Source organism: Neopsephotus bourkii, unplaced genomic scaffold (assembly GCF_033783945.1).
Source record: "Neopsephotus bourkii isolate Nb327-2 ecotype Australia unplaced genomic scaffold, CSIRO-AGI_Nbou_v1 NB_1763, whole genome shotgun sequence".
Classification (NCBI taxonomy): Eukaryota; Metazoa; Chordata; class Aves; order Psittaciformes; family Psittacidae; genus Neopsephotus; species Neopsephotus bourkii.
The window spans coordinates 402,890-426,708 of NW_026902237.1; the positions used below are offsets into that span (position 1 = coordinate 402,890).

Genomic DNA, 23,819 nt, shown 5'->3' on the forward strand with positions numbered 1-23,819 from the left:
CATTTTTGACAAGACAGTCTGTCAAAATGCCTCTTTGTCTGTGTCTGTCATGCAGTTCTTTGACCATTGACAAGCATGAGATTAAGCACTGAGTGATGTTGCGTAACCTCCTGTCCACTCCATTACAACAGGGCTCAATGAAAATAAGCAGTCAAAAGCAATTATTTCTTATCTATGTTGTAGGATTATTTTCAAGTAATTGTTAGCAAGCTGATTATATTTTTTTAGGAGTAGTAAGGCAAAATAATTGAAATAGCTATTTCATTTTTCATATTTTCATTTTAGGCAAACATGACCAGAAAGTACCTTAGTAGCAGTCCAGGCTGTTGCTGAGTCATTTGGTGTTTCTTAGCTTGGTATATTTTGACCTGTGAGAGCAAAACCATAAATCTGGTTTTGCAGCAGATCAGCATTCCTGAATTCCTCATTTTAATGGCTTAATATCTCCTGTTGAAAAACAGTGGTTCATGAGTGAGATGGAATGGATGTCAGATAGCGCTGAATGATCTGGGGGAAGAAAAAAAATGTCAGATAGCTACACTTTCTAGCTGTCCAAGATATTTAATTATTTTGTGTGGCTAATCTTTTCTTCACAGAATACTTCTATTCTGGCATTGGTACAATGATAATGCAATTGAGGATTGTAAGCTGGGGATGTGCTGGTCAAATTTAGATTTCAGTGTCAAGGAAATGGAAGTTGCTTTTAAAAGTGTTTGGGCATGGGACTAGAAGCAGCACAAGACAAAGCAGCTCTCCACTGGCGGGTCAGTGCAAAACTGGAAAATGGTGGGTATTGCATATTCCATACTGGCAGTGTTCTGCAGTTTGTGTGATCAGTCCTGACAACCAAATTATGTCCTTACCAGAATCAAAGAACTGGTATGGACCTTGAGAGGTAATTGAGGCTGCCATCTAGCCCCCAGGCAGGTGTACCTGTGCCTGTGTCATCCTAGCAGCCTCTCTAACATGCTCTTCATACCCCCCAGTAATGGAGCATCTGCAGTCTGCCATGGCTATCTGAGGCACAGTTTTGTTAGCTTCCCTGTTAGAAAGTCTAGCCTAATGACTGATCTGAATCTTGCTGTAATTTAAACCTGATACTGCTTTTCCTGACCATTGAGAAATAGTGAGAAGTTCCTGTTCCTCTTTACAGAACCTCTTCATGTATTTCAAGACTTCTATAAATTCTACCCTTAATCTTTTCTAAAGAAACAACCCTAATACTTCTGATCTTCCCATGCCTGTCATGTTTTCTACATCTCTAAGTCATCCATTACACTCTGCCAGAGTCCCTCCAGCCTTTCCTAAAGAGTGCCAGAAATTGGACACGATTCTGGCATGGGACTTTCTAACTGAGTAAAGGAATAACTTTGTGTTTCTTCCAGGTCTTGTTTCTGTTTATACAGCTCAGCAAGGTGTTCACATCTCACACTGGTGTGATGCTGACTCACATCCAGCTCATGACCTGCAGTTATTCAGCTACTGCATGGACAAGTATTCATTAGGAGAAACCTCTGAACAAGTGAAATAGGTAGGGATCATGTAAAGACAAGGAATCACTGAACTGCAGAAGCTGTGCTATGGTACACAGAATGAGAAGCTTCTTCAGCTGAAGGAGCTTTGTTTCATTAATGCCAAGTAGAGAGTCTCCTTTCCTTTATTCCCTGAATAAAACTGGGAATCTGTTATTCTACTTTGTAACACCACATGTGCCATTATATATTCAGGAAACATCTGTGAAGTGATATAGTGGAAGTATAGTTGAAAAAATATGTTTGAGAGGATCATATTCAGTTATTTATTTTGTACACATTATAGATGAAGGAATAAGTGAAATTTGAAGAAGTGTCTGGAGGCTAAACTTACAGTGTTCTTGTGATTTGCTTTCATTGCTAATGTAAAGATAAAGCTCAGTGTTGTCTCTCTCCCTAGTTCTGGCATCTTCAGTGAGGGCCATTTTTGAGGGCCATGAATCTATTCTTGGATTCACCAGCAGCGTGAGTCAATGGAAGTCTATCCTCTATTTTGCTGAAAGTTTCTTATAGTCTCAAACAACATCACCAGATAAGTTCTTTGGCTTACTGAAACTGTCTTAACAAAAGTAAAGATTGTCTTGCAATAAAGTAATACTATGAGCAAGGGTTGGAAGCATCAGTCTTGCCATAGACATTCATAGGACTTTGAGCGTGCCATTTTCACTAGGGTTCTTTATCCCTTTGTAAAGCTAACTCCCGATCCCTAGATATTTGTATTTGTTGTCTGTGAAATGGCTAATGTTATACTTAATTGCTTTAGCTTTCTGAGGCTAAGACAGTAATTAATTAGTCAAACCTACAGTTATAATAGCAATGGACCCTAAGATACACGTTCCACATGTAGCTATTTAAATTTGAACAAGCCTAAGTTGGTCAGATATGAACTCGAGGAAAATTCTTAGTAGTAGAACAGCAAAACAAACTTCTTCAGGGTCTTTAAATAAACAGAGATTTGTTTGTTCTTAGTCTTGCAGAGCTGAATCAATCATGAGCTTTCTTATGCTAGGCTGCCATAGAATCATAGGATAGTTAGGGTTGGAAAGGACCTTAAGATCATCAAGTTCCAACCCCCCTGCCATGGGCAGGGACACCTCGCTCTAAACCATATTACCCAAGGCCTCGTCCAACCTGGCCTTAAACACTGCCAGGGATGAAGCATTCTCAACCTCCCTGGACAATCTATTCCAGTGCCTCACCACCCTAACAGGAAAGAATTTCCTCCTTATATCCAATCTAAACTTCCCCTGTTTAAGTTTTAACCCATTACCCCTTGTCCTGTCACTACAGTCCCTAATGAATAGTCCCTCCCCAGCATCCCTATAGGCCCCCTTCAGATACTGGAAGGCTGCCATTTTCATACATACACATTTTTTATTATGCCAACAAAAATACCTGGAAACAATGCTTATATAACTGCCACATATCCAGGAGACAAAATGTAGACATAGTTATAATGTGAATGCATTTATCCTGTTTACATTTTCTTCTCTGAGCACTGTGGGACTGCTCGCTTATTTTGGTAGAACAAATATTATGAGATAAATCTAAAAAAAACACACAGGTAAGCTGAATCAAATTCAGACTTGAATATAATGATCTCTAGAGTAGTAAAATCCACACCATCTGTCTGAACAGTGTATTGACATACTCACATTTGGGTTTGGCTCAGTTGCAGAGTCAAAACCTGGCCAAGGCTGGAAGGTACCTCTGGAGATTTTCTGGTCCAGCCTCCTGCTCAGACCATGATCCACAAGAGCAGATTGCTCAGTGCACTTGGGTTTATCTCCACACTACAGCCTACCTGGGCAACCTGTTCCTGTGTTTGGCCACCCTCACAATAAGAAAGCTTTATATTTAAGAAGAATTTTCTGTCACTGGGCACTGCTGAGAAGAGCCTGGCTCTGACTTCTCTGCTTTCTCCCATCAGGTGTTTATACACATTCATAAAGTCTGCCCTGAGCCTTCTCTTCAGACTGAATAATCCCTGAGTTAATACATGGCAAATACCCATGGAAGGGTAAAAAAATTAAATGTGCCTCCCATAAATGGCAGTCATTGCTGCTCCATTCATCTCTTTCCCCAAAAGCAGGCTCACAGTGCTATTCCACCTGCTCTGTGTCCCCCTAGTACCTTGGACAGGCAAAGGATTGCAGGATTTGAACCCTGCAGTTGCAAGCAGGGAAGAGTCTGAGATCAAGAAGGGTCAAAAGGAGCCATTCAGCACCACACTTTGCCACAGAGCCTTAAACACTGGTTGTGGGTCTTCTTGTCAATCTTTGCTGTATCAAGGAAGGGCAAATTCTTTCCCTGGTAGCTAAGTATTAAGGTGAACAAAATAGTTCCTGGCTCTTGCAGATAATTGGGAAAGTTCTGGATTTTAAGAGCTGTAGTGTAAAGATATTTTTTTTTAACAAAAACAAAGCAGTCTTAGAGCATGCTGCAGCCCAGGGGTTTCTGGGTGCCTTGCGCCCCTGCAGCATTGAGCGTCTGTTAGTGAAAATGTCTACACCAGGGTAAGAGGTGGACCATGCCACACAGCTAAAGGAAGATAGATGTACCCTAAAAGTACCTGTCCTCCTGAGTTATTGCAAGATTGTTTCCTCAGTGCTCATATTAATCAAACACCTCAGGTTGATGCTTGCCAGTGAAGGAGGGGAGTTCCCTGCCCCACATTATGTGTGAGGAGCCAAGAAGGCATCAGGGAAGAAGGTGAAACCTTTTTCTGAAAGCTGCGTTTAAGTACATGTAGTTTGACATAACAAGGTTGACTTAGAAAACAGATTATGTCATCTGTAGGTCCCGAAACAGCTGGCTGGGCCCTTCTGTCTCACTTTGCACAGTTCTTCCTGTAGGGCTGCAAAGAAGAGTCATGTAAAATGACAAATCCAACAAAGGAGAAGCATGGCATTGAGTTCTCCCAGGGCAGGAACAACACAATGTGGTTTGTAGCATGGGGTAATAGTAATTCCTTTTAGTTAATTATACAGGACTTTGAGATCTTCAAATGCAGGGTAATGGCTATGTGCAGTTAATTTTGATTATTGTTGATGGTGGTATGATTTGTCTCATGGCTCTTACTCCTCTTGCTTCTTTCTGTGTTAGGTTTGAACTTTTCCAGAGTAATCTGAACTGTACCTTCTGGTACAGCAGTCTCTTTTTCCCAAAGCATGCTTGGTTTTATACGTGATCACAATTGAGAGTAAGTAGCGCAAAGGGAAGATTGATAACACTTTCCTAATTGCAATGTAGTACTAACTGGCAATCTTTTAACCAGGAGAAAAATACAGATGGTGATCCCATTACTTACCAAGTAAGCTACATTTTGAAGACCACAGTATCCCGCATTTCCTCAAATTAATCCCATGACTCTTACTCTGCTCCTGAAATGTGGCAGTATCGAATTATAAGTGACTGTCTGTGTCTGAAGTACAACTTGAATTGTATTTGGAGTTGTAGGCATATTGCCAGGCTTTGTTAATGGTGCTGTGTGCCACTGGAAACTCTTTTACTGTTTTTTGCTTCAGAACTGTCTTTGTCGATGTGCCTGGGAGGATCCAGGAGCCACCTACAGATCATCAGGATTTTGCTACTTCAGACTGCTACCACAATCTAAGAGTAGGATAAAAGTCATATGACTCAGAGGACTCGATCACCTTCATCTGGTTTTCCTGCATTATGCTGTCAGCATTCTTCTTGTAGCTTAAGTTAATATTTCTATTCAGTGGCTTATTGGCATGGCACAAATTGCAGATCATCACACAAAGTAAAAGTGGCATGATGCCAGCATGGAGTTTTCCAGAATTACCTTTACTTGAAAGCGGTGCTGGTGCTACTTTAAAGTGACTAATTTATGCTTCTGTTAGCCTGTGAATGATGCTGTTTTGTCATTTACCTCATTTAACTAATTTCACAGGTTGCCACATTGTTCCTCAGCAGCAAATATTTAGACATACTTCTAGATGCCACATGCCTCATAAATATCTGCATAATAGAACTGTGCATATAAAGCAGCATGACTTAGAAGAATAAAGAATTCTTGCTAGACAAACAAGATCAGTTGTTGCAAATAACAGAATTATAAAATTAACAGCTGATGAAAGAGCAATAGCCAATACCCTGTTTACATTTGAATGGGGCTTTTGATGCAGCATTGAAGATAATCTTCCTTGAAAACATAATTCATGCTGGCTTGGATGGGGACATTGTGGATTTGGAATTGGCTGAAAGACCACAAGCAAAGCTAATAGTAACTTCTAATAAAGGACTGATTTAGGAACCAGCCTTATTTATTATCTCCATTAGTGATCCAGAAGAGGCAGCTCACTGGATAAGAATTGGTTTGGCTTTTAAACTGACACAAGTGCCAAATACCATGCACAGACAGAGGAAAAGTATGAAAACAGCTCAAGAGATTAAAAAATGAACTAAAACAAGGTTTATTTTTAGCAGTATAAGCCCATGTGCCTGGGGAGCATTATCTATACTTATCCTGTATGCTAGGAAGAGCTGAGATTCAAGTAAGCTGAACACCACAGGGCCTGAGTTACTCCTGTACTCAGTTCATGTGAGTGTTAGCATTTCATCTGCACATATGTTGCATCACTGCTTGTACATCTGGATGTAACGTGAACACAAGTTCTACACTTACTTTAATGTAAATTAGCATTACATTTCTTTGTATTCATCCTGCATGGGAATGAACAGCTAATATAAATGAAAAGTCATAACCAGTCCTGATAGAGGTTAACACAAGATGGCATCCAGGTCAATGAAATTTTAGACTGCCTACACAGCTGGAGCACCCAACAGAGATACTACGGATTCATTTTCTGTGATTCTTTAGGCCTTTCCATTGCCTAAAAGCCACTCTGTATGCCAAGACCTGAAAGCTTTGCAGTCAAAACTTTTCCCTGCTGGTGACTAATTTTGGGTATACCTAAATGCCCAAGGCACCTAGTTTATGCCCTTGAAGTCTTGTAGGCATCTTATGATAGGCATGCAAATCCTGAGAGTGCTGCACTGTGGGGCTCATAAGGTATGGCAAAATTCATGAGCCAACAGCTGTATGACTTGCTACCCATGGAGCTCTGATACAGATTTACAGTGCTCTATTTTATCCATGGTGTTTATGCAACTCCTAGTTGCCTTCCCACAGTAGTAGCAGCTTGCCACCTTTTTCACTTTGTAGATCATCTTTCCCTCCTCCAAAGGAGTCTCTAAAGCTACAGCTGGGGAGCATGCCCCACTTAGCTGCTCTCTCCCAGTTTGCTGGAGGTGCACTTCTCACAGAACCCCAGGCAGGGTCTGGCTTGCTATGGAGTAAAAGTGAACTAAGCATCATGCCTTTTCTCATTAGCAAGGGCAGAATGTGTTCACCTCTCATCACCTGTACAGGTTTTAAGACCAAATTGGGCTTGACGAAAATTACAGGCCAAGTGGGGGTCATACTCTCCTCCTTTTTATGTTCAATAACCTTGAGATTTCATCACTAACCTGGTAATTCAAATTCACAACCCTTCTCTTTCTGACACAGTGCAAGAATTTAAGCCGATGCTTTTAAGCTGCCTGTGCTGATGGCTAGAGCAAGTCTCTTACTGAGCTCTGATTGAAATTACTTATATAAAATACTCAAATTCTGTTCAGCAGAGCAGGGCCTGAAGGGAAGTGCTCCAAACTCTGGGCTCCAAAGTCACTGTTTCTTTGTCACCCAGAGTGTAAGCATGGAAAGAAACTGTTCCTGTGTGGCAGTGTGGCACACTAACAACAGAACAGCTTTGAATAACAGTTTTCAAACTTGTCCAAATAGTTGACTGCTTGCATTTCCTTGCAGTCAGGAGACACCAGTATACAAACAAATGTTTCTTCTTCAGGATTTGTTTCTGATGCTCCATCTGGTTTAATATCTTGTATCAGTACTAGATGACTCAAAGTAGCTGCACAGATGTCTGTGGAAGGCAGTTTTGAAATGTGCTGTCTGTAGCTTGCCTAACCTGCATTTTTAAAGGAATGGCTTTATGCTCTGAAGCACAAGGGATTTCTTCTGGAATTGATGGGCTGAGTTCTGGGAGCTGGTTGTATAACTTGGACTTGCAACATCTGTTGGGAAGAAATGTTCTTCAATTGTGAGTTTTGATAAGTTAGAAGGTGATAAAATATTTATTTAAAGATCACAGGCTCTGAAGAATTGTAATTTAATTTAGTTGGAGTGTTGGGGCACATCTGGCAGTTAACCTAAAATCTTTAAAAAAAAAATAATCATCTTAATCATAGAGAGGTTCAATTGGTTTGTTAGAATTCCACAGTGAGAGTGGACTCATTGTGCAGAAATAAATTCCCTAGCTTACTTGAGTCTTGGGTGAGCAGAGAGATATTTTGTCTTTAAGCTTGCTATTTTTGATATGCTATCCTTTTGTTCTTACATAACAAGGTAAACCATCTTTCTGTGGTTAATTACCTTCTGTCCAGAAAATAAATGTAGCAGTCTTTTTAGCTTCATTTCTTAGGAGAATGTCTTACTTGTTTCTACAACACCTGTTTCTGCTTGATTTTTTGTATGTTATTGTGGTTGGTTGATTTGTTTTATTTTGATGATGAGAGAACACCTGGAGACCTGCCCAGTCCTGTAGTCCTGACAGAAAAAAATATCATCCTGGAAAACAGTGGAAATTTGACCCATGTCCTACAATCACAGCTGCATCTGTGAACCATGACCTAACATAACAGCTTGAAAGGCAAATGTATTCCTGTTAAACTGAATATCGAGTGAGATCAGATAGTTCTGTCCAGTACAATTTGATGGTGGGGGTATAAACTGCGGTCTTTCATTTTATTGCTAGGTTTTTAGCCCTTCAAACAATGTATTTGCAGTAGGAAAGAAACTTTACAGGAAGAGTGTAAAGCTCTGCCCCAACACAAAATATAAACCATTACTTGAAATTCTGGCTTCAGGGGAGTGGTGTCTCATACCTCAACTGAAATTACTAATCCTTTTTCCTTTAGATGTGGAAGACGGTGTATTGCCCAGCTCACCATAGGAAACAATCTCCTTGAGAATATTTGTTGACATGAAGCAAAATTCTTCGAGGAGTTACAGGGAGAACTGCTGATTATAAATGCAGTTCTATTCAGTACAGGCATAGAGCATACACAGCCTTGAACTGTAAAAAAAAATGATGAAAGAACCCAAATGTTTTTATTATATGTAAGTCATGCATTCCACATTGGTGTAGAGCAATGAATGAGAATGCATCTGCTTGTCACTTCCCTCCAAAGTGATTAAAATGAAAGTAGGATCAATCCTTGAAGAATTAGATGTTTGCTCAGCTCTCTCTCAGGTTTTGCTACTCTGCATCTGCAAGCAAGGTTATCAAGAAGGCCTTACTCCTGTGTTCTCAATCTTCTACCTCAGACAAAATCATTATTGGCCTCAACTGTGAGCCAGCCCCATGGTGTTATTGGTAAGATGTGGACTAACAAGAATTTATAGGAATAATTACATGGCATAGAAACCCTATTTACTAAGTGAATTATTAGGCTCCATTCCTGGGGATCATTGAATTATTTTTATATCTACGTTAGATACTATGCCAACTGGTAAAATTTTCAGCATTTCTTATTTAACATTTGCCAGGGGTAACATCCCTCCAAGTTAGGACCCATTCAGTTCAGTGGGGACTTTGACATTAAAAGTCATATGGATGTCTAATAGGTTAAATGACATGAACAAATAAAAAAAAAATCAATACTGCATGAAACTTCACATCATTCTGAGTGATTAAGATGATGGTTATCACTTAAGATGGATTGAACTATGAACATCTATAGAGATATGCTCAAGGAACTAGAAATCAATCTTTCTCTATCCCTATCCTATACTTCTTATTTGCTGTATTGCATAGTTGCTTCCAGTGTAATAAAACTATTAATCTTTTTTTGTGATCTCACATGAGCAAGATAATTACTGTTGTTTAAACAATGGAAGCTTTATAGTTATATACAATTGCAGCATGAAAACTGTATTGACCATCTGGAAAGAGATGAAAAAGTTTTGCGACCATACAGGTTCTGTGCAGTAGAAGGATGGGCAGAAAAACATTTACTCATCCAAATGTGCTACATGCAACCTGCTGTTTTCCCTAGGTCAGTACTACACTGAAGTAGTAGACTGTTATGTAGACCACTGAAATGTAAACCATCCTCTTCAGATGCAGCTAGTTAACATGGCCTACAGGGCCCAGGAACAATTTCACTCTTTTATCTCTCTTCCCCTCTCTTTACCCCTTTTCCCTCTGTCTTAGGGTCAGTTACACCAACCCATCTCTGTTTTGTGGTACCTTTTGCAGTGTAGTACCCCTCTGGTCCTTCCCAGCCAGACAAGGAATAATGGAGGTATCCAGCCAGCATAGTCTCTACCGGAAGAGATCACTACAGCAGTGAAGTTTTGTTAACTCAGGTGCATAAAGTGATTCACGGTGCTCTTGTCTCTTTGTCTTAACTAGTTTAAAGGAACTTTACAGGTATTAACATTTTTCCATACAAAACTAGACTAAGTTTCTGTCATGGTTTAAAACCAATCAGGCAGCTTGTTCACTCACTCCACCCCTTCTTTCTCTCCCCCTACTCCCAGAGGGACGGAGATGAGAATCGAAAAGAATGCAACTCCCACGGGTTGAGATAAAAACAGTCCAGTAACTAAGGTATAACACAAATCACTACTGCTACCACCAATAATAATAATGATAAGGGAAAAAACAAGGGGAGAGAATACAGCACCACCACCCACCGACGGAGAACTCGCTCCCCCCCGCCCAACTAAGCACCGACTGATCCCTCCTCCAACCCTGCAGTGCACTAGCCCTTCCAGGTAACTCTCAGTTACCTCCTGGGCATGATGTGCTGTGGCATGTGATACCTGTTTGGTCAGTTTTGGGTCAGGTGTCCTGTCTCTGTTTCCTCCCGGCTTTCCCTCCTCCCTGGCAGAGCATGAGGCTCACAAAGTCCTTGGTCAGACTAAAACATTTGAACGGTAACTAAAACATCGGTGCTATCAACACCATTCCCAGGCCGAAAGTCAAAACCACAGCACTGCACCAGCTACGAAGGAGAAAAATGACTGCTACTGCTGAACACAGGACAGTTTTTCAGAGCTTAAATTTTGGAGATGAACCAGTGATGTCCTCATTTCCTCTTATCCCTTGCAACAGTGTATTTCAGTGCCTGATTTCACTTCTGTGTTTAATGACACCTTCAAAATTAACTATGTCTTCATGAACTTGGCAGCAATGTAATTCATAATCTTAAGAGGTCCAGAAGTAAACACATTACAATTTATTAGATCAGTGCCCTGTCAGATGCTAAATGTTCTTGTTTCTAGAGGAAGTAAAGGAATGAAGGAATAGAAGTGCCCAGTTCTTTCTAAAATCTTCAAGACATCTTAAAACATGGGTTATCGACTTTGTTCAGTTGCTATATACACTTTCCATTTGCATTTGTAGAACTCCAAGCCTAGGTCAGCCTCCCTGTGAAAAGTATTAGCTTTTACTGACTGACTCGACCAAATTCTGACCATTTCATGTTGACCTGAAGACACATACAAACACTAATAAATGCATTTTTCCAAGGAGCAGTCTGCCTAAGTTCCTGGTATCAAATGGTGGTGCCCAATTGAAGGGGACTTGCATGATTTTTTTGAGTTCAGACTAAAAACATGGCTACTGCAGAGTATGGGGAGACTCACCTTGTTATATAGTTTTATATTGTCAAAGTCTGTTTCATAAAGCCTGCTTCCTGCTGCTCAGGAGCTGGAAGAATGGATAATACTTCTTACGCCTCTCCATTAGTTGCATACATAAACCAGTTATAACAACAGGGCAGCTTTGCTACAACCAGATATGTCTCTGGAACAGATGAGAACATGAATTCACTTCCAGTGAACCAGCAGACCTGCTGTTAAGGGGAAGTGAGCTGATCCAGAGCACAGGGGCAGAGCAGATGTTCCATGCTTACCAGTGTAAAAAACGGAATGGGATCCTGGGGCAGTACAGATACAACACAATGGGCAGCCTGTTACCCAGACAAGAGTGCAAGGTGTTCAGCTTGGAAGATGTTTATCACTGTAATGCAGAATTATCAGGGACATGTATTTGGAGTGCAGAAGGATAGATCTCCCACCAGGAGATGACAGCTCTGCACTGCAGTTTTGGCATAAGCTAACAACAGCACTTTTATACTGATGTACTTTCTGACTGAGACTAAACAGAGTCAAAGGATTTCCCACTGATGAAGTTTTTACATGAATAATCTTCCACCTACGTATGTGGGGAGTGTAGATGGAAGAAAAGCAGTATCCATGCAGCACTAATCTCTGACTCATTTTCAGCTGTCATAAACTGCCCCAACGTCTGGTGTATGCATGGTTTGACACACAGGAGCTCCAAACAGGGATTTGAATTGCAGAAAGTTGATCACTGATGCATCCATTTTGGCCACTTCCCAGGCTCTGTGCCCCCAGAATGGCTCAGCCATGCATTATACAGCCGATGAATGATAATAATAATAAAGGAAAGAAGAATCTTTCTCGTTTGTTGAAAAAAGCTGGGGTTGAATTCTGTAATGTAGAAAAAAGCTTCTCCAAGCAGTGTTGGGTTTGTTTCTCAGTTAATTTGCAAGTGTTATATTTTTGCTATTTTTAAACATGTTTTTCAATTCATGCTCTTGAATTTGGGTGCAATTCTAGGGAGAGATGTTTGAAATTAAATTGTTGGCTTTCTGTGGTAACCCTAACTCTCTAATAGGCAGAAGAAAACATGCAGCTGGGGTGCAGACAGCTGCCAGTTGAAAGCATAACACAGGAGTGCATCCCTGGGTACCTCAATTCTTCTGTGATGGGACTCGTCCTCCTGAAGGATTCCCTGCTGTCTTTGAGGTTGACCAGCACCTAAGCTCTCAATAGGCGGGCTGTTACCTCTTCAGTCAGTTTGGTTATCTGAACTGCTCTGCTCTTAGATCTGTTCCTTGACATCCTTCTTCAGTTCTCTAGCAGCAGAGAGCAAGGGGTTGTGCTTCCTTACTTTCTTCAGGTAAAGAATGTGATGGGGACCTCTTGTTTCCTTCCTAAGACCTAGTAGAGCCACTATATTAGAACTGGGTATCTGTACCCAATCGGACCCTGATGCAACTGAGTGAAAGATGTTGGGGCGTGGGTGTAACTGGAGAACCTAATGTTTTTCCTGTCTCTTCATTGGCCCAGAATGGGGGACTTTAAGAAAGGCCAATTGCTGTTTTTTCTTCAAACTCTCCAGTGTTTGGGACAGAATGAAAAGAGATGCTCATTGCATTTGACCAACTGTGTAACAGCACCAGCTGTTCTCAGGCAGCCTCCTAGGTACAGTAACAGTTGTGCTGCATCCTTTTCTAATACACTTAATTTGCAGTCATGTTTGAAATTTTCTCCTTTTCAAGGACAGGTTTAACAGCGGAATTTGATGGATTTTATGCTACACAGTCCTGGCAAGTGAGACCTGTGGAAATTTTGTTCTCTCTTAGCAATAAAAAAAGTGCTGTATTGTCTTCTTTACCAGTAACAGGACAGGACTGACATTGCTGTTTCCATGTTGCTGAGGCAAAGAAAGAGCAAGCCTCAAAACCCCCCAGATTTACATGTTAAAAAGAAGCAATAACAATGGGATGTATAGGGAAATCTGTTTTACTCAAGATTGCAGTCTAGTACCATTTTCCAGTGAACTGGCACAATCATATTAGTAGTTGTGCTGAGTCTACACACATTGCCATGTAGTTGTGTTAATATGGGAAATTTGGAAAAGTATGCTCTCTAGAAAGTACTGTTACAGCATGAAACACACTGCATTAGAACAATGTCAGTAGTACTCCAGAAACTAATCTGATTCCTTGAACAAACTTTTCAGGAGATTTAAGAAAAATATTTATTTCTCACTTTTTAAAAGAAGGGTGAATGTAGCACTGCTTGTAAGGAAAGCAGACAGCTGTGCACCTGGAGTTGGTTTTCTCAGTGTGCTGCAGGAGAGGTACATCAATCAAACTGGAGTAAGTCTAAAGGGAGACAGAACACTGTCTTTCTACATGCTAGTCTTCCATGGCTTCAAGCGTTAGCATCATCTGAAAGGAAAAAAACCTCTCCATGACTGCACGGAAAAGTCCCTGAACAATTTCAGCCCCATCTTTGGTAGAAAAAACAAAATAAATTAAGGAGTGAACTTTAAGTATCATGCAGTGCAGTAAGGTATCCTTGAATTACCAAGTTGGCTTCGGCACCTTTGCTTGAGTCAGCTGTCCTGCTGAACACAGAATTGTGTAGCTTTTCTACAGCACTCTTGAGTATTTGAACTAATACACAAGCTCCCTCTGCTGGCCTTCCAGCATAGGAGACTAATGGCAAAGCTTCTGTTAGGTTATTGGAACTTATTTTGACACTTACTGCAGCATCAGAGAAAGTGTATGATCAAATTCATGTAAATGGCTTTTTTGAAGTGTGGCAGAGAGGTTTTATGTGTTAGATACTTTTTTTTTTTCCATGCACAGAGGGAGTTTTTTCCCACAATAATGTTAACCTCCTTAAAGTACTGATGCATCAATAAAAAGATAATGATACGTGGTATTCAGTAATGCCTTCTGTTACATACAGGAAAGAGCTCTAAGAAAATAAATACAAATCTTCTAAAAGAATTAAGAGCTTACAGTCCTCAAATATCCTCAGTACAGTATGGAGTCCTATGTAGCAGTAGTTTTCCTAAGGCAAATTATAAGCCAAGGGCCTTGTAGCAGACATTCAGAGGAATGATGAAGTGCTGACAATTTTACTGTAATTGACAGCAAAGAGCTTGTCCTGCTGCTTTCAGTGTAGTCCTCAGGGTCAAGATTTCTGTCTAAAGTTCTGAAAACGTATCTAGGGCCTAGCACTGTCATAACCAATATATTACAAAATCTCAGGAGATTGAAAGGAGATGTGAAATTATTTACTTCTAACAATCTAAAGGTTGAATAAGATTGCTAACAAAAGATGATGTTCTGTGATTACTGTAGACATGGCACTTCCTTCCTGACTTTTTACAGGGATTTACTGGATAAAGTACCTGCCTTAAATAATTCACAGATTTGTGGAGTGCCTTAATGGGAGAAGGCATATTGACTGCAGTAGCACAAGAGAAAAATGGAGAGACTTTGGAAACACGGTGGCTTTTTAACTGTAAGTAGGGCTTCTAGGCACAGGCAGTAGTACAAATACTAAGCATTAAAGTGCTGCTGAACAGATACAGAAATTGCAGGGGAAATGAGGAATGCATGCATTGCAACCCTTGATCTAGTGAGGAGGCTAATGAACACTTCTAATGTGATAGGACAGGTTGTGGTGTCTTTAAAAATACAAAAAGAGCTGAAATATTAAACCATCAGCAGTATATTTCTTAGTGTCAGTAGTCTTTTGGCCAAGTACTGACATGATAAAGAATAATTTTACCTACTGTGTAGCCAGCTCATATTAAATGACATTCAAGAAATATAAATATATATATATATAGCTATCTCAAGCATGAAATTATTTCTGGGTAGCATATTCTCATTTTGGCTTTATCCTTCATCAAAGCATCTGACAGTGTTCACTAGACAACATGATACCAATTTGTGATTTATCCTTTTAAAGCCTTTGGCATGATCACTCTGTTTCTTTGCTGTCCCTAATTAAACATATTGTTTCAATAATTCACAGGGGCAAAGAGGCATTGCTACTACAGTGAAATTAAAATGAACTTTGTCAAACCAGCTGTAGTTATGATTAATGTATTCTGTTATTGTTGGCTTGGGCATAAGCTTTTAGCTGCTTTCTTAAAGATACTGTGAGGTAGCATACAGAAACTAGCCAGAGATGTTATTTCTTGGCAAGGTGAAAAATCTGAGGGGATTTTAAAACAGAATTGGTTGAAATACAGTGTAGCAAGACAGTGGGGATCTTAAGTATGATTTCTGATCAGTCAGCCTTTGGGAGGCCACTAATAATGACAGTAAACGAGGGTTTCTGTTCCAGCCAACCATTTCCTAGAATAAGAAGCAAATACAAATGCTCCATATTTTTGTTGAAAACACTCAGCAGCCCTACAGTGACTGTGGATTGAGGCAAGAGATAGTTGGAGTCAGCACAAAAACTTTTGCATTTAGTTATTAGTTAGGACACATCTCCTACCTGCCTTAAGCATTCAGGCCCATCCAAGTGGCCAAGAAGAAAGTTGCTTTCAAGATACACAGGTTACTTTCTTTTCCATTTTCTTTGGTAATGTGGAAGTGGGTCAGCGTAGGTTTGTTTCTATCATCCATTCTAATAGTGATTTTAAATATCATTTTTTGTCTGGCTTAGCATGTAGGCTTTCTTTGCATTCTGAAAAAAAAAGGTGATATCGTTAGCATATTTCATTATGCCAGCCAGAAAGGTATACTATGTATGTACTTGAGTAATCATAGTGATTAAGTGTATGACTCTTTACACTTACTTTATATTAAAAAATGGTGAACAATTCATTTCTTGCTAGCCGATACTTCTTTATTGTACAAGGCTGGATTTGAGTAGAAGTTTAAATCCATTTAAAATACATAATCGGCATTTTAAAATAGCCATTAATTGAATTTGAAAACTAAATGCCCTGAACATAAAAATAAGCTTCACAAAACGTGGTATCGAGAGACAGTTCATTTTTTAAGCAACTGAACTGACTAAGATTTTTCTAAAGAGTGTGCCTTTGCCTTCCAGAATTACAGCTAGGAGAGCTTATCATTCACATTGATTTTCAAAGGGTTACCTTACAAATTCTTTACAAAGTACAGAATTTGCAGGATTAGGTTCTAGGCTGCAAGGTGGTAAAATAAGAACTCTGGAGAGAATGGACCGCCTCTCATAGTCTCTGCTCTCATTTGCTTAGGAATTAAATTCTTTATTGAAGATGAAACAATTCATTTAAAAATTACTGGAAATGAGTGAAGTCTCCAGATGTTAAAGGCTTATTTACTTCTACTGCAGTAACATTAAAGATCTTTAATCAAGATCAGAAGTAGGCTGTTCTCCAGGTTATACAAATATCATAGGCATTTGAAGCAGCTGTAATAAAATGTCTTGTTAACAGGGAGCAAAGTAAGATAGACAAGATTTTTCAGCCATTAGTTTTCAGTCAAGTTCTAAGTGATACTAATTATCCATAGCATCTTTTACATGCCAAATGAGACAATATGGTTTATAACAGATGTTGTCTCCATACTTAATGCTAACAGAATCTTTTAAACTTGAAGAAGTAATTGCAAATCTTATTATAACACAAATTATAGCAAAACCAAATGTTTTCAGAAACATTTTAAATACATTACCTTGATATTCAAGGTTAGGTTTAGGATTACTATTTATCTTGTCAAGCCTATTTCTACGTATTTTTTTTTTCTTCTGCTTCATTTTACTTTTTTCCTTTCTCAGTTCTCATTTCAAAAGTTGAAATATATTTTTGCAAAGTACAGCTGCCGTACAGGTTTTCACCTAAAGCCAAAACCATACTTCAACTAAATGATTTAAATGACCTAGGTATAGGTCAGTAATGTACAGATGTGGTTGACACAGAGGAAATTGCCACTGACTGTAGTGAATTGCATATAATTAAAGCTGTAGTTAAACCCTATAAGACCAATTCCTGTCTGAATTCTTTAGGTCAGTAACTTGGAAAAGTTCTTTTCGGGTGAAATATACTATTTTCAAGTCCTAATTACATTTGACACCACTAAGAGTAAGGCATTAGCCATTTCTTAGGACTGCATTAAAGGCAGTGTTGACCTGTTCATGATAATAAAGTCTTATAAACGTAGTTAGTCTGCCTTCATAGAAACCTGTCTTGCGCTTCAGCTTTCGTAGCATTTTCTTGAAATAAGAAAGCCTGATTGTTCCAAGATGTTTCTAAACCCACATATGCAGTTGTGATTTTCAGTAAAATTTAGTACCCTCTTCCTTGCATTCTCTTTTCTGTCTGCAGAAAAAATCTGTTCCAATATGCCTGTAACACTTCTTCTCTAGGTCTCTTTTCCACTGTCTTCTCTTAATGTCTCTTCCTCCACTCTGGAGGTTGTTCTGTAGCTTGCCTGCTGCTTGTTGTCAGCTTCCATCAGACTGATGGATCTCTGGGAAGGAAAGGCAGGAGCTCTTAGTGAGCCTCTTTTCACCTAAAGATGTGGCATTTGCTTTCCTGAGACAGGATGAAACTCTTTTTTTAAGAAACATTATGTAATTTTACTGTTTAAGGTAAGAAACTTTTAATAATGATACACATTATGGCATGCTTATAAGATTAAAGGCAGTACCTTGTGAACCAGCAAAAAAGCAGAGTCCTAAAAAATGTCTAAAAATAAAATTATTATAATGGACTTGATGTTTGGTTTCATGTTTCTGTTTAGGTGCTGACCCCAGCACAAATAAAATCAATTTGCCTGGCCATACTAGAATCGGGAAAGCAGTATGCAGTGAAGAAGCGGAAACCATTCCCTCTCATGTATTCGTACTATGGAACGGAGTACCTTGGTGAGTAAAACACACAGACTACTTTGAAACTGATGCTATGCATAGATGCTGAGGCAGTCAACGTTTCAGAAATAAAATATGTAAAACACACAGTGTAGGATTTTTCCTGATTTGGGGCCATCTAAACTCCTAAAACTGCTAACTGGGACTAAGGAGCTGGAAGGAAGTACTGATGCTGCCTAACACTGGGGAAGGCTGGGGTACCTGTGCCACTCCAGGGAAGCAGCAGGCAGCAGCTTATTTTAAGGGTAAATATGCCTTTGTTGGATGGAGACAGTGAGAGGTGTGGTGACCATGCCTGTGTGCAGAAGGTTACCAGAGAGAGCTTTCAGTGTATGATTCTGTGATGTTATTTGTAAGCTCTTGTTGCCACGCAGGGACTTGCAGAGCATTTTTGGCTGTAGTAGTGCAACTCAAGGTTATGATCAGCTCCTACCCATCCTGAGCAGCTTAGCTGTAGCTCATCTGAAGCAGTGGTGAAAGATCACTGAGCAGATCCCTAGTGGGGTCCTCAAGACACAATATCACACTGCAGAAAGTATAAGATTGATTTGAGATCTTAATGAGTTCTCTGGCAGGGGAGAAGTCAATGAGTGGTGCTGCTCCACAGACCTGGCAGACAATTCTTGCACTGAAATTTAGGTTTTAGCTGACTGATACTGTCTGTTCAGCAACTAGGAATACCATTTACAGTCCAGTGTCAATTTGGGTTCAATAAAGACTTCAAAATAATGGTCTAGAGTCAGTAGTTTGTCAAGAAGAATAATGTCTTGAAATAGTATTCAGTTTAGGTTCAATTTAACTTTGCGCATGGATTTTAAGTCATATCATAGAATAGTTAGGGAAAGGACCTTAAGATCATCAAGTTCCAACCCCTGCCATGGGCAGGGACACCTCACGCTAAACCATCTCACCCAAGGCTTCATCCAACCTGGACTTAAACACTGCCAGGGATGGAGCATTCACAACCTCCCTGGGCAACGCATTCCAGTGCCTCACCACCCTAACAGAAAAGAATTTCCTTCTTATGTTCGACCTAAACTTCCCCTGTTTAAGTTTCAACCCATTACCCCTTGTCCTGTCACTACAGTCCCTAATGAAGACTCCCTCTCCAGCATCCCTATAGGCCCCCTTCAGATACTGGAAGGCTGCTATGAGGTCTCCATGCAGCCTTCTCTTCTCCAAGCTGAACAGCCCCAACTTTCTCAGCCGATCTTCATACGGGAGGTGCTCCAGTTCCCTGATCACCCTCGTGGACCTTCTCTGGACTTGTTCCAAGAGTTCCATGTCTTGTTTATGTTGAGGACACCAGACCTGCACACAATACTCCAGGTGAGGTCTCACAAGAGGAGAGTAGAGGGGCAGGATCACCTCCTTCGACCTGCTGGTCATTCTTCTTTTGATGCAGCCCAGGATACGGTTGGCTTTCTGTGCTGCAAGTTCACACTGCTGGCTCATGTCCATTTTCTCCTCATCGACCAGCACCCCCAAGTCCTTCTTCGCAGGGCTGCTCTGAATCTCTTCTTTAAATATCAGAGTGAGAGCAGAAAAAATTCATACCTATTTTTGCATAGGTAGGGAAACTGGAAATGAAAGAAGTAGTAACAAATCAGTGTCTTGCACTTAGAAAGCTTTTATTCCAAGCACTACTTGGAATAAAAGAAAACGAAAGAGCCACGCACTTGACAAGGAAATCAGTCCCAAGGGAAAGTTGCTGTGAGGTGGAGGCAGGATCTAAACCTACCCTCTAATTTGACTGTTTCTATTCTTTACAGGTGCAGCTCATGGGCTTTCATCAATCCTTCAGATGTTACTTTCCTATTATGAGTACCTGCAGCCAGCAGATCAGGAACTTGTGTGGCAGAGTGTTGATTTTCTTATGGACCAAGAACAGAATAGCAACTGGCCTCCTGAGCTGGGAGAGACAATCGAGCGGGAAAATGAGCTTGTGCACTGGTGTCATGGAGCTCCAGGTTCTTTTCCCGTTGATGCTATGAATAGCCAAATGCTAATCGCATTGCTTTTCAATGTTAGGTGATTCCATGTAGAAGATAGTCCAGGTTAAATTTGACCAATTTTGACATTTTATGATATGATAGGAAAATATTCAGGCTTTTTCTCCGGTTAAGAGTGTTTCAGTTGTTGCTGAAGCAGCTGGAAAAATACGTGTATTTTCTGCCTTAAAAGCATAGGTGATCACAGCTGAAAGTTCTGGTGATCCTGAACTGTGTTTTTTCTGCTCTTGCTCCTTTTCATTATCAGATCTGAAAGACTGGTTCAGCTGAGTCAAAAGACAGCGTACGGGTAGGCACAGAAATAGCGTGCAAAAGAACATTGATATAGACACATCAGTGAGTTCTGGGAAGGCCTTCAGAATAGCTTTTCCCCCCTCATCAGAATCAAAATTTAAGTTGCACTTACTACATGGATGAGGCATAAATTTGACCAAAGTATTTTAATGTGAAGGGGAGTTTGTACTAGCAAAAAAGCCTTTTTTTCTCAAGGTTACCCATATAAAAATGCTTCTCAGAGGTAAAGCGTTTGACACGGTCTCCCACAGCATCCTTGCGGCTAAATTGAGGAAGTGTGGTCTGGATGATTGGGTAGTGAGGTGGACTGTGAACTGGCTGAAGGAGAGAAGCCAGAGAGTTGTAGTCTATGGGGCGGAGTCTAGTTGGAGGCCTGTATCTAGTGGAGTGCCTCAAGGGTCGGTACTGGGGCCAGTATTATTTAATATATTCATCAACGATTTAGATGAGGGAATTGAGTGTACTATCAGCAAGTTTGCTGATGACACTAAGCTGGGAGGAGTGGCCGACACGCCAGAAGGCTGTGCTGCCATCCAGAGAGACCTGGACAGGCTGGAGAGCTGGGCAGGGAATAACTTGATGAAATATAACAAGGGAAAGTGTAGAGTCCTGCATCTGGGCAGGAACAACCCCAGGTTCCAGTATAGGCTGGGGAACGACCTGTTAGAGAGCAGTGTAGGGGAGAGGGACCTGGGGGTCCTGGTGGACGACAGGGTGACCATGAGCCGACACTGTGCCCTTGTGGCCAAGAAGGCCAATGGCATCCTGGGGTGTATTAGAAGGGGGGTGGTTAGTAGGTCGAGAGAGGTCCTCCTTCCCCTCTACTCTGCCCTGGTGAGACCTCATCTGGAATATTGTGTCCAGTTCTGGGCCCCTCAGTTTAAAAAGGACAGGGACCTGCTGGAGAGAGTCCAGCGCAGGGCAACTAAGATGATTAAGGGAGTGGAGCATCTCCCTTATGAGGAAAGACTGAGGGAGCTGGGTCTCTATAGTTTGGAGAAGAGGAGATTGAGGGGTGACCTTATTAGTGTATATAAATATATAAAGGGGGAGTGTTACGAGGATGGAGCCAGGCTCTTCTCAGTGGCAAACAATGAAAGGACAAGGGGTAATGGGTACAAATTGGAGCACAAGAGGTTCCACTTAAACCTGAGAAGAAACTTCTTCTCAGTGAGGGTGACAGAACACTGGAACAGGCTGCCCAGGGAGGTTGTGGAATCTCCTTCTTTGGAGACATTCAAAACCCGCCTGGACACGTTCCTGTGTAACCTTATCTAGGTGTTCCTGCTCCGGCAGGGGGATTGGACTAGATGATCTTTTGAGGTCCCTTCCAATCTCTAACATACTCTGATACTGTGATACTGTGTAAAGAGCATCAATCCTTAGTTTGGGTTCGTGAGGTAAGGCTTATGTCTGTCAGTTCAGAATCTAATCCTATACCTTAGCAATTTTAATAAGTAATGCTATATATTGAAATAGCCTTTTTACCCCCAGGCAAAATTTTGTTGCTAACTAGACATGTTGGCTTGATAATATGAACCTGCAAGGTTACAAAAAACCTTACTTTTATTAAAGAATGTCTGTGAATACTGATACATTGCTTTTAAAGGTGTTATATTTAAATTACAAAAAGTACATTATAATTAACATCCCCTAAATGTGCTTTCTGCTTATGCTTTATCTTTTTGCTGTTATGGTTAAGGAACAAACTTCTTGCTCCCACACTCTAATGAAGTAAAGCCAGCTTTTGTTTAACAAACTTTTTTACCTTTAAAAGGAAAAAATGTACTCCTGCAGCTTGGCTGGCCTAATGATGGAGGCTGCAGGGAAGATGCCCTCTTTGTTTCAGCGTCTTAAGAGTAGTTTTTGACTTGGGTTTAACTGTTAGTGGAGATGTATGCAGTGAGACTTGCCCAAAGAGACAAAATCCTAAAGCACATAAAGAAGTTACTTTAGGAGACATTTGGAGACATGCAGTATAATTTTTCCCCAGAAGATCCTGTATCCTATCACTGGTTTTGGGTAATAATACACATGTAGCTTACAAGAACACTTTTCAGCTACTTCAGTGTATATTATATTCAGACCACAAGTAAGCTGTTCTAAACATTTCCTTAGGCGCTTGATTTGGTTATGTGTCTTATGCATTCTTTGAAGGTTACCATGAACTGAGCTGTGCAGTGCTCTGTTAGAAATTATAGTTAATTTATTCAAATCCCTTCTAAAAATAAGCCAAGTTGTTTGGTTGGTGCTTTGTTTTGCCTTTTTTTTTAACAGAAGTTAGTATGTGTAACTATTTATAACTAGAATAAAGCAGCATGGGCTCCACTTTAAAAAAAAAAAAAAAAAGGCAAGTTTCTTTTTATCATTTGATAAATTATCTGTTACCAGTGTAAGAAATTATCTTGCCCATCCTTGTGTCAGTGTAAGTAGGTAAGGTGTATGGAGATTTGAGACCAATAGAAGATAGCACTAAGAGTTTACTGTATTAAAGGCAAAAATATAACTACTGTTCTAAATTGTTAGAAGACTGGGAATGTTAGAGTAAACCCTGAAATTCAGTAATGCATTGAAAAGATTGAAGATGGTTGTGTCACATGGGGTGGATAGGTACATCTTAACATATGCTCATATGCTTTTACCATAGCAGATATTCTCCCTTCCATATGTAGCAAATAGATATGTAACACTGACAAGTGCAAAGCCTGAGACTGCAGTTTTTAAGTATATTAATCTTTGTTTTCTTATGTGTTCTATGAAACTCTTGGCCTACTTGTTACAAAAGACAATCTCACTGCTATTTTCCTAGGCATTGCATACCTGTTTGCCAAAGCTTACCTGGTTTCCAAGAAGCCTCAATATCTGGACACTTGTATCCGCTGTGGAGAGCTAACTTGGCAGAAAGGCCTGTTGAAGAAGGGACCTGGAATATGTCATGGAGTGGCTGGTAGTGCTTACGTGTTCCTGCTGCTCTATAGGCTCACTGGAAACTCAAAATACATATACAGGGCACAAAGGTTAGAATTCCAACCTTTTTGGATTCAGGGTAACACTGCAAAGTTTCAGGAACATTTATAAAGCTGTGCAGAGACTTTGATCACCACCCTTAGATGTAACCTGAATGTTTAAGCCTCAGGTTCAATTCTACTTATGAGCTGTGGAGCAGGCACACTCTGCAGAGAGCCCTGCAGTCCTGCCTCCAGGCTGCCTGTGGCAGGAGAAGCAACAGGTTCTCCTGGGGCTCCCTCCCTCCCTTCCTGAGAGCCTGTGCTCCTTTGAAGGGAACTGGGGTAGATAGGTAGCAGTGGTGTGCATCCAGGTCTCATTCTGACATAAGGTCAGAAAGCAGCCAGGTTGTGTGCTTGTGTCCAGGAGAGCAAAATGTGATTTTTTACGATTTTC

At 40.4% G+C, this 23,819-nt stretch overlaps 1 protein-coding gene and 1 long non-coding RNA gene across 2 annotated transcripts in view; one reads left to right on the top strand and one right to left on the bottom strand.

Annotated features, from left to right (window-relative positions):
- LANCL3 (LanC like family member 3) overlaps positions 1–23,819 on the top strand; it is a 35,714-nt gene that overhangs the window by 8,407 nt on the left and 3,488 nt on the right. Inside the window, exons 2-4 of the mRNA XM_061378054.1 lie at positions 17,985–18,108; positions 19,884–20,081; positions 23,227–23,434. Coding sequence (XP_061234038.1) covers positions 17,985–18,108; positions 19,884–20,081; positions 23,227–23,434 — 530 coding nt within the window. The remainder of the gene's footprint in view (positions 1–17,984; positions 18,109–19,883; positions 20,082–23,226; positions 23,435–23,819) is intronic.
- Positions 15,825–23,394, bottom strand: LOC133225552 (uncharacterized). The gene is made up of 3 exons (XR_009729188.1): positions 23,256–23,394; positions 17,535–17,709; positions 15,825–15,939 (listed from the first exon to the last, which is right to left on the bottom strand). It is a non-coding gene; the product is annotated as an uncharacterized LOC133225552 (long non-coding RNA).